The sequence below is a fragment of the Raphanus sativus genome, chromosome 6 (assembly GCF_000801105.2).
Source record: "Raphanus sativus cultivar WK10039 chromosome 6, ASM80110v3, whole genome shotgun sequence".
Lineage (NCBI taxonomy): Eukaryota > Viridiplantae > Streptophyta > Magnoliopsida > Brassicales > Brassicaceae > Raphanus > Raphanus sativus.
This window is the reverse complement of record NC_079516.1, coordinates 44,376,100-44,387,795: the sequence shown is the minus strand read 5'-3', so window position 1 is coordinate 44,387,795 and position 11,696 is coordinate 44,376,100. Positions and strand designations below refer to the sequence as shown.

The 11,696-nt window shown below is 33.1% G+C and overlaps 1 protein-coding gene across 1 annotated transcript; it reads right to left on the bottom strand.

Moving 5' to 3' along the window:
- Positions 1-8,275: 8,275 nt before the first annotated feature.
- LOC108813612 (general negative regulator of transcription subunit 1) lies at positions 8,276-11,476 on the bottom strand. Its single transcript, XM_018586214.2, has 13 exons — positions 11,272-11,476; positions 11,138-11,188; positions 10,849-11,018; positions 10,641-10,758; positions 10,350-10,538; positions 10,221-10,268; positions 10,014-10,148; positions 9,805-9,939; positions 9,629-9,720; positions 9,450-9,555; positions 9,253-9,348; positions 9,013-9,165; positions 8,276-8,941 (listed from the first exon to the last, which is right to left on the bottom strand). Exons 1-13 carry the CDS (start codon positions 11,287-11,289, stop codon positions 8,426-8,428), a joined length of 1,827 nt encoding a protein of 608 aa, XP_018441716.1. The 5' UTR covers positions 11,290-11,476; the 3' UTR covers positions 8,276-8,425.
- Between the last annotated feature and the right edge of the window lie 220 nt (positions 11,477-11,696).

Here is an 11,696-nt window from a genome sequence, read left to right as displayed (position 1 = left end):
TTTGTCTGTTTTACTTGCATTATCTGTTTTTTTAAAATAAAACTGAACAGTCAATTTTCTTTTGTTTTTTTTTTTTATTTATTTTTTTGATCGATCTTTTTTTTATTTAAACATAAGAACTAACTATAGATATATTTGGGCCATGTTATATTATTTTTCCGGGCCCAATTATATATGTAAAAATGTCTTAAATCATATTCCCATTTGAAATAATAAGATTCAAAAATAAGTTCAACATCCCACTAAACAAATATGAGAATATGATATAAATTAAACTTTAAACAAAAGTTTACATAATTAACACAGATCATCTACTACTATCCTTACATATACATAATGATCACCCAAAAACAAAGAAAACAAGAACTACAAGACTATACAAATTATATATTATTACATTTATATATTAATTATACTTATCATCCTAATTATATAAAACAACTACTAAACATATAAGATAAGACACTTATTAAAATAATATACATGTTATAAATATACTATGTTAAAAATATATTTCAAATCAAGTCAATCCCGCGCTTTGAAAGCGCGGATCAAAATCTAGTCTAATCTATTAAAACTGAAGTACAATTAGTACTAAACCCTGATTTTTCCACATAATTACAAGAGATTGCCACTGAAATTATACATATTAAACCAGCCAGCGAATTTAAATTTAACCCGTCCTGCTTAATTGTATTAAATCAGCGACTTAAATTAGACCAGAACATTAATTAAACCGGGCATTGATTTAACATTAGCCAAAATTAAAGACTTATATTTTCTAAATTTATTTCACGTTAGTTACTTGATGTCGTCGTCGTTTTCCCCTGTGAACATTGCCTGGAAACTGGAGGAAAGACTTCGGAAGCAAGGAAGAGTTGGACCCTATTCGTTTGTACATCTGAAAGATGCATCCAGATGGTCCATCTAGATGTCTTATCCAGATGCTCCACCTAGGTGTTGTTCGTCTATGCATTTCGTTTATCCATCCAGATGAATCATCTGAATGCAACTATGTTTGTTTGTTTTTTTCAACTTACATTTACATCAAGATGAACTTGTTACTAAAATAATTAAAATAGATTTGTTTCTAAATTTTTGGCGGGAAATTGTATTTTCCCGGTTTTGACGAGAAATTGTGTTTTTCGAGTTTTGACGGGAAATTGCATTTTCGGTTTGCCGGAAATTACGTTTTTCGGCGAGAAATTGTGTTTTCTCGGTTTTGATAGAAAAGTGTGTTTTCCAGTTTTGGTGAGAAATTGCGTTTTACCGGTTTTGACGGGACATTGCGTTTTCCCGGCTTTGGCCAGAAATTGCGTTTTTCCGGTTTTCATGAGAAATTTCGTTTTTCGGTTTTGGCGGGAAATTACGTTTTTACGGTTTTGGCGGGAAATTGTTTATTTCCGGTTTTGACGAAAAATTGTGTGTTTTCCAGTTTTGACGGGAAATTGCGATTTTAGTTTTACTGAGAAATTGCGTTTTTCGACAAGAAATTGCGTTTTCTCGTTATTGGTGGGAAAGTGTATTTTTCCGGTTTTGGTAAGAAATTGCGTTTTTCCGGTTTTGGCTGGATATTGTGTTTTCCCGATTTGGTCAGAAAATGCGTTTTTCCGGTTTTCACGAGAAATTTCGTTTTTCGGTTTTGGCGGGAAATTACGTTTTCCGGTTTTGGTTGGAAATTGTGTGTTTTCCGGTTTTGACGGGAAATGGCGTTTTCCGATTTTGGCGGAAAATTATGTTTTCCGGTTTTGGCGGGAAATTGTGGTTTCTCGGTTTTGGCGGGAAATTATATTTTCCAGTTTTGGCGGGAAATTGTGATTTCTTGGTTTTGGCTTGAAAGTGTGTGTTTTTCGATTTTGCTGAGAAATTGTGTTTTCCGGTTTTGGAGAGAAATTGCCTTTTTCTGATTTTGACTAACGATTCTGGCGAGAAATTATGTTTTCCGGTTTTGGCGAAATTATCTTTTTCCGATTTTGACGAGAAATTGTGTTTTTCAATTTTGACGGGAAATTGCATTTTGGTTTGGCGAGAATTTTTTTTGTTTTGACAAAAAAAATATCAAATTTTTGATGAAGACTCACCTTCACCCAGATGCTCCGTGAAGACTCACCCTCATTTGGATGAGAATTTGAGATGAATTTTCATAAATGCAGTTGGATGATCCATCTGGATGTAACATTTTAATGTACAAAACAAACATCAACTTGCATCTTCACCCAGATGGATCACCCAAATGAGCAAACGAACAGCAACTTGGTGCTTGGAATTAGGTCAAGTGGATCGCGATTATGGCGGAGGATGGTGTTGTAGGGTTCTGAATTCTGAAGAAAGAGACGCTTTCCTCAAATTCTATACTTAAAATCGGTTTGTGTTGTATGTATTGATATTTCCTATCAAATCTATACAATCTTCTCTAATTTGAATCTCTTTCAGTTTTTGTTTCGAACATGAAACTCGCGAGGAGATTTCGGTCGGAGACCGACTGAAGTAAACATGTAAATAGCAAAGGGGTTTGTTATAAAAGTTAATTCGCAGCGTCTCGTATTGATTTTGTCACTTGAATCTTCCGAAGGAGAAATGTATGATGCATATACTGGCTTTATTAATGCACTTGAATCTCACTGAGGAGACAATAACAATCTTATCAGAACTATGTATATTCTTGGAGTCAATATATGCAGTGATGGTTTTACATGGTAACACTTGAGCTCATAAGTTTTGTCAAGCTTGCAACCCATGAGTTCATGAGTTACGTCTGAATCTTGCAGCCCATGAGTTTCTGGTAAAGCCTGTTTCTTTTTCATTTCTTTTGTAGACTGTTCACGGAGTTACAAGCATAGAGGAGGCAGTACACGACAATCATATGATCTATAGGAATGCTGGAGAAAGGCAAAAGTAATGTGGAGATAAAATATAAAATTTGTTAAAGGATCCGAGTGAACTAAGCAGATGAATTTTTTTATACGAATCAGACACAAATATAGGAGAGGCTCTAGAGATCTGTAAACACAAATGCGATGTTTCTAAGAAAGTTCAAGATAATTACAGCAGGATAAAACTCACTACACTGTACTTTTTCAGTTTTTAAATCTCTTAGGCTCTTTGACCAAAAAAAAACTTCTTAGGCACTTAACCACAACTCATGAAGAATATGGTAAAATTGTTGCACGGGTGATATAGTTGGTAGGTAAGTTACATTATTTGGAATTTTATGATTATTTTTCATGTAAATTTCACATTTCACTAATCTGAGATGGTTTCGTACTGGTAAGTGATTAATTTAACATCTCATACTAAACGTTTATTAATCAACCACATTATAAACATTTATACAAACATCTAACCACAATATAAACAACGAACACATATAAACATTTATAATCTATCTATAATTATAACTAAACCATAATATTGTTTATCATAAGTACCCGCACGGGTCAATCTTCTAGTTCACATTACGATCAAAACCAAAACAAGAAAATGATGACCAATGCAAGTACTCACTAGCCCTAGACAAATGATATAATATTATTTTTGATATATAACTCAATAATTTTAATCATCTAATATTGACTTATGAATTTTTAAATATATAAACAAAATATTTGATAATATGTAAGTGAATATCTATAAAAATATATCATATATTTCTTTTGTTCGCTATAAATTAAAAATCTACCACAAACAATATGATTAACACAAATCTTTTCAACCATGTAGATATAAAGAACTAATGTAGTTCATCGTTTAATTTTATATATAACCATTTAATATAAGATATTTAAAATACTAACTAAATAACTTATAATAAATAATACAATATTTCAAATCGAAAGTGAATACCCGCGCGGGCGCGCGGATCAGGATCTAGTCTACATTAATTTATAATACACTATGCAGTGCTTTTGAGTTTATATGTTTATTATGTTTCATGAAGTTTCATTAAATCATCTTTATTTGTGAAACCTTTATTATTTAGATGACATTTTGAAAAAAAAATCAGTTAACTATATATATTCCAATCTTGTGTGATTAAAAAATAGAAAAGATCTTAGTTGGTTCCCTTTTTAGGTAACTAAAATGAATTGGAATGTTAGACAAAATTTATGAAGAATATTTTAATGTTTTTAATGATTTGGCTGTTCATATGGTATTTAGCTAAATAAGTCTACATGGCAGCTGATATGATTTTAACTCAGTTTTATTAAAGTTAGTCTTTCTCAAAAAGTAGTTATTTTTGGGTTCATCCCTAAGGTGAATCTAAGGGTGGGAAAATAAACCGAACCCCGGAAATCTGAATCGGATACCATTCGATAATATATGAATCTAAATCGATCTGAACCCGAATGGATCTTGTTTTATGGTATTTTTGTTATGGATATTATCCGAACCGAATCCAATTCTAAATGAATATCCGATAGAATCCGAAATATTCAAAACCCTAGAAAGATCTTGTACCAAAAACATGATCGAAATTCCTAATATATATTCAAAATACATTAAAATATATTGAACATCTAAAATACTTATCTATTACATGAAGTTTGGTGGTTTTATTACATGAAGAGTGATGGTTAAAGGTGGTTGTTGAATTTTGAATATTTAGATTTAGATTTTGTTATCATTAAACAATATTTCTCATTTCATGAGAATGTGATTTTTGTTTTATGCTTCATTTATTTGATTTTCTTTTTATCAATAAATATGTTTCTCTTTCATTTGATTTTGAATTATCATGGTTGACGCTTTTTCTTATTTCTAAATCGATTTTATTTATGTTTTGTTTACAAAAAGTACAAATTAGATATTTGAAACCTGATAAAAACCGATTTTATTTATGTTTTGGTTACAAAGTAGGTACAAATCAGATATAAAACAAAAGAACCAACTGGGACCCGAACCCGAAAGTACATTAGATTGTACCGGTTCTTTGAAGATTTACTAACTCCGACCCGAATCTGATAGAACCCGAACCGGTCCCAAACCGAACTTTCAAATAATTTGAATGGGACTGATTTTGGTAAACCCAAAAAACTAAAATCCAATTGGATAAAACCGAAATCCGATTGGGATCCCGAATGCCCATGCCTAGGTGAATCTGTAAGTTTATCAACTAATAAAATTTTGTTATTTCATATTCAGTATTTTAAAAAATTGTTAAATTATATTATGTTTTTTAAATAAAAAATAATAGTAGCTCTCAAAAAAATTAAAAAATATTTTTAATACCGTTAATAGAACACTAAATCATAAACGCTAAATCACATGTTTAGGGTTTAGTGTTTGCTGACTGTGTTAAAAATATATACTTTTTTTTAAATCACGAATTTAAGATTTATCCAAAAATTCAGTATTTAACTAAATGTTTAGAGATATAGTTTAAGATTTAAGGTTTAATGTTTTGCTGACGGCATCAAAAATATTAAAAAGATCTTCTCTTTTACCAATAGTATTATTTTTTACTTATTTTTTTAATTTTTATTTCAAAAACATAATATTATTTAACAATATTTTTTTTTTTAAAAGATAGTAAATATTAAATAATAAAATCCTATCGATAGATGAATACGTAGGTTTACCATAAGGGATGAATCCAAAAATAACTCAAAAAGACTGATCACGTTTTGGTAATTTCGGTATATAAAAAAATGACGGGGTGAAGTTGTTAGTTGGCACAATTTATAAATGCACTTTTCTCTCTAACGTTGTGTATATAAAGGCAGTGTCAACCCGCCCCGCCGCAGATCAAATTATCTTTTGACTGCATAATATGTAAACAAAAAAATTGATTCCTGCATCCCTCCGCCAATACTTGCTGATAATACAACATTTAAATATCCCAAAATCTAAGCCAACGCCTGTGGTGGTGGAAGCAATAGATGTCCGACAGTACGAGCACCCACAGGCCACAACGATTGATGTTTTGTGTGGGTATCTAGCTACAAAACAATAAAAAAAACGGAATAGTAGAAGATAATGGAGAATAATTATGAGAGTCGTCCTTTGGCGAAGAGATTAAAGCTCTGATTGGTAATTTTGTGGAACGGCGGAATTGTTTTTTATGTGATTCTGCAAATATTTTATTAATTAAGAAAAATTGTGGAATTACAAAAAACATAAAAATGCAGGTTTGTATTTTTGCTGATAGAAATATAAAGAAAATTTTCATTAAATGAAAAATGAATTTTAATAAACGGGTGAAAAATTTATAGATTCAACACTTTCATATTTTTAAATTATATGTTAATAACATTTTAAAATTTTAAATAAGTAGCAATAATTTTTGTGATAATTATATATATATATATATATATTAAACTATATACGATATAAAAATACATAAACTTTTTAATTTAAAATTTTGAATCAAACATGTATTGAGAACTTAATATTTTAATTCGAAATTTTCATTGAATTTTTCAAGAAACATTATAAATTATTATAAATATGTAAACTTCCATACTAAAAATTTGGTTATTAGCGGTTTAAAAGTTTTGTTAAGAAATGCAAATGAACATAAAATCATATGATTAAGAATTTTCATTTAATAAATAATTATATTAAAAATATATTATATGTAAATGTTAATATTATTGAAATTTAATTACATGCAATACAAAATAAATAAATAAATATTTTTTCAAATTTCTTTTACCTAAAATAATTGTATGTAAACGAAAATAATTTATTTAGTGTATGTATTTGTGCTAAGTCAAATATATACGTAACACTTAATAGTTTTTAACTATCCAATATATATTATTAATTTTTTTATAATATGTAAAAATCATAAACAAAAAATAATAAAATTATATGTATATAAAATATTTATCCCGCGCAAGTCGCAGATCTTAAACTAGTATTTCTTATATGTACAAGAAATATCTAATTTTAGGATGCGGCACGTGCCACACCTTAGTGAACAAGGTTATATAGACCGGAAAATTCAAACTAAACTATAATGTTGAGAATGCAATGTGAGACCAGGAGAAATGTCAGTGTGGTGATTTGCTTGGAGGCGTTGTAGATGTGAGTGTCACCAGCAAATGGCATCCGAGTGATAAACCACTCGCCCAAGTTCAGAACCGAATCCCCCAACCATGACGACATGAAAACCCCAATCAAGAAACCGAAACCTACAAATCAAAAAAAGGAAAGACACCAGAGTTTAATAGGGGGGAAACGCAGATGCTTACCAAATATGTTGTTCCAAGTTGGGCATACACGGGAGAGAAGAATCCACAACCAAATTGAATAAACCACCATGTTACATAGAAAGTTAAATCGCAAATGGGAAGTAGGATCACACTGCAAAAATAGAGGTTAGAAACTAACTAACAACTCAAGATTTGAATCTGTTCTTTGAAGCCCAACCCTAATGAACAAGCTTAAAGTCTCCAACAAAACCGCTAAAGCATCAAACCAGGCTGTTATGTGTGTCCATGAAAGACTCAGAGATTTGATAGATGCAAGAACTCTCCAAACCGAAACACTTGGGAATGTAAAATTCATACACTAGCCAAACAGAAAGTGTCAAATTTAATAAATGCACTTTTTATTATAAGCTCTCCAAGATGGGTGTATGTCTAAATAAGTGTTGTTTATGATAGATGGAATCTAGGTCAAACAATAACCACTGAATACTTAACTTTCGGAGAGTAAAATCAATCGTATACTACTGTTAACTTTGCATAAATCTTGAATAGCGTAGCTTTCTAGCTCAGGAAAAAGAGAGGTAAATACAAGCGTATATAAGACAGATATAAAGAAGAATGTTGATATGGTCATTCATGAAGGGAAACAATCATTGGGCATGAGATGGATTGCAAGAACAGACCTAACGCATATCTCCTGCTTACTGCAATATAGGGAAACAAACAATTATGTGGCATATAGAGGAAGGTTGCACAGGGAACAGACACATATAGAGGAAGGTTGCCTGTGCAACCTCAAAGCCTGTGAAATTGTGTGAGCTGGTTAAGTTTCAGTTTGTGCAAGACATTAAATCTGCTACTTCTACAGTGTGGTTAGCGAGTTTTGGAAAGGGCTGGTATTGTATTACACATGAGACTATTATACAACAGCAGAGGTGAGCATGGATGGTACTGTCGACGGATCAACAGTGAGGTCGACCAAATGATGAGACTCTATCTCTAAGAAAGGGTTTGAAAGCTTCCTAGCTCCCTTGTGCTCCTTAACCCTGTGTGTGGCCCCTGTGTTTTGCTTTAACAGCTTACAGAATCACTGTCTTACAATATACGAATGACAACAGCAGTAATCTGCAACAATATTTAATGCAACTCTGAATAAGAGGAAACCCATTGTAGTGTCTGTGCTCGAGTTCTCAAGGAGTTGAAAGGGGAAAGATAATTGTTTGTTCCTCATATATACTGGAACCAAAACAAAAACAATTCCGTGGCGATGGTCAAACTACATATGGGGCTCTATCTTGAACAGCAGCATCCTGAATTCGACTTAGCAGATTCTTCACAGATTGTCGAATTGAAGTACTGGCTTCTGTGTCATGCTGGATTTTTGTAACAAAATATGTCACGTCTTCCCCATCTGCAAGATCAGGAGCAGTAAGAAGATACTCAAACACCATAGGCAGTTCTTTCTTGAATGCTACAGAGGCTCCTTTATAAAAATAATTCTCAATAGCCTGAAGAAGGAAACACTGGGACGTCGGTTCCATGACAGCAGTTAAGTAGATTTTCTTCTCCTCAAGAACTTTGGCAAAGCCTTTCTCCACCCCACTAAAAATAGCCTCCAATAAAGCTTCATATTTATCTCCCACAAACACAAAATAAAAATCAAGTAGATCCTTCATTTCGTTCACAGAAATCCCAGCCTTCATTTTCTCCTTTATGACCTCGTTGCTATTATTATCATTGCCTGCACGAATCCACAGCTGGACTTGAGCGTGAATATCCCGCTCTACCTGCCACACAATTCATTTGTCTAGTTTGTCGCAACACCCAAGAACTAAATAAGACCCAAACAGAAACAAACCTCTGTTCTGGCCATCTCTTGGATGCCCACATAGATAGCCTGAAGGTTATTCGTGATGATAGAGTCCACAATCTGACTTCGAGCTTTGTAGCTAATGGGTAGATGCTGAATTGAACCATGGAGAAGGCTATAGATCCATCCACGCAAAGGTTCCTTAAAAGAGACAACAGATTGAGGAAGTTTAATGCAAAGACAACATAATCCACAACAAATTTAGTACTCTTTTCAGATCAGACATACCTTGCACAACTTTTTAGCATATCTTTGAGCTAAAGAAGTGGCCATCACAGATGCTGCATTATTTCTCAGATTGTCATCTGCTCCTAAGGGATAAGTCTAACAAAATAAAATGAATCAAAAGAAAAAACGGGTGAGAGTTACCATAAGTACAATAGACTAGAGAGTAAATATCACAATGTTAATTGAGGAAGACCAACCATCAAAATATGAGCTTTGGTGCTGTAGACTGCAATATCTACAGACATCTTAACAAGATGAGGCACAACAATCTCAATTGCTTTCGACACAGCAAGTTGCACCGCACTGTGATATAAGAATCAAGTTAAAAGAGAAGCTAAACATACATGTTGCATAAACTAATGTGATAGCATCAAACCTCAAAGAATCAGGAAGAGAAGCCAATCGTGGATGTGATCTCGAACTAATGATGACGATATTCTTGATTTTGTCAATGAGAGTCGATAGTTGCTAGCCACCAACATAGAAAATATAAGTGTTATGTGAGTATAAATCAAATTATATTCAGAGAGCTATATAATTGTACGGTTGTACCTGATCATGTTTTTCCCCAGTGATATATGACTCGTTGTCAACGAAATCTGGGTTGTTATCTCCCTTCTTGGAAAATTTAGCTAAAAGAGAGGTTGGTTGTATTGGTCCCATAACACCAAAGGTGTCAAACAGATCCTAAATAACAAAGAATATTAAAAAATTACACGTTAATTAAATAATCAACGCCGCCACTGAGCAAATGTACAAACCTCAATGCTTGAAACAAGAGTGGTTTGAAGGCCCGGCATTGAGTATATCTCACTAAGCAATCTGAGTATGACCATAACGTAAGATGTTTGATCTGAATGTGTGTAGAAAGGACTTTTGCTGCAAGGCTCCAAGAACTACAGCGAGAAGACATTATATGGAGTTAGGAAGATTTATCAGCAACTCGGAATGAGATGTGCAAAACTGACCTCCAGAACAAAAGGGAGGGTTTTAGACAATAAACCAAGTTGGTAGGCCTGAAAAAAGAAAAGAGAAAAAAAGAGAAATGTCAAAGAGTTAGTGGAAAAGTAAAAGATGTATTAATGGATGTTACCTACCTCAACTACCAAGGACTTGAGGTCTATGTCAAACTTTGACAAAGACCCCTTAGTAGTGACGATAAACTTCCCAAGCCATGCACCTAGACTTTTAAGAACAAGTAGTAAAGTTTCTGAAGATGGTAGAGTACGGCCTGGGGATACTTGGTTGAGCCTTGGGTGTGACAGATTTTGAGGAGACAAGAGAGCCTGGAACAAATAAAATTTTAGTAATTAAACAAGACACCAAAAAGGAAATCACAAACTACAAAAGAAAAGAGCTAATAGAGGTAGGTTATAGGTTAACAATACCTTGGAAATCACACAAGTAGTTAGTAGGACCTCTTTGTACAATGAATCGAGACCAACTTTCTCAAGAAAGGCTAGGTAATTGTCATGAAACTTTGGCTCAAAACTAGCACTTTGGGTACTTTTCAAAAAACAAAAAAAAAAAAAACACAAGAAATTAGTGAACTGAAGTGTATTAAAAAATGTATACTGCAGCTGGAAGCCTACATACCTTTTCACTAGCATGAGTTGAACAATCTCGAAGTCTCGGGTAACTGACGATGGGAGTCTAATAAAATCTTCAGAAACATCAGACAGAGCCGAATTCTCTAAATTAGGAAGATACTGAACTCGTTCTATGATGCCCTGTAGTTTTACTAAACAATCATCATCATCTGTTACCTGAATAAGGATTATGATGATGTTAATCACAAAGCCAAAAAAAAAAAAAACCAGGGATGAAATTTATTAGTCCATCTTCTAATTAGGGAATGTAGATGCACAATAGCTCAACTACTTACTTGTATGCCTCTGAAATTTGATGCTTCAGTTAAGATTTGAGTGATAAATTCCTGGAAAACAAGAAAATAGAAAAAGGGATTAGGGTTTATTTTACAAAATCGATCTGTGCAATAGTGAGGGAAGGGTGTGCTACCTTCTGCTCCCGGATCATGCTGACTGACTCGATGAAGACTGTGTGTTGAGAGAGAGAGAGAGAGAGAGAGAGCAGAGGTGAGTCTTTAGCTGAGAAATGCCGCTTATTTTCGTTTCGTTTACGATAAAGGCAAGAAACAATCTCTTTTTTTTTTTAGGCAAGTTTGGGGCTTGTCTAACCGGAGATGAAGAGAGAGACGAGAACTTGATAACCGGAGATGAAAGAGAAATAACTATAAAATTAACCAAAAAAGTAATTCATTAGTTGAAAGTGCCTGGGCATAAAATCCCGAGTCCAAAATCCGAACCAAAAAAACCCGATCTGTTATCCGACTCGAAATGTAAAAATATTTAAACAGGTTTTGTAGGATGGTATAAAAAATATTCGAACTTGAGGTGCCCCACTAACCAAATTCGAATGGGTAA

Excerpts from the sequence above, each read along its gene's own strand:
- LOC108813612 (XM_018586214.2), bottom strand. Across the intron at positions 11,019-11,137 it reads CAAATTTCAGAGGCATACAA|GTAACAGATGATGATGATTG; the intron begins GTAAGTAGTTGA and ends ATCCTTATTCAG. Across the intron at positions 9,556-9,628 it reads TCTCTTCCTGATTCTTTGAG|TGCGGTGCAACTTGCTGTGT; the intron begins GTTTGATGCTAT and ends CTTATATCACAG.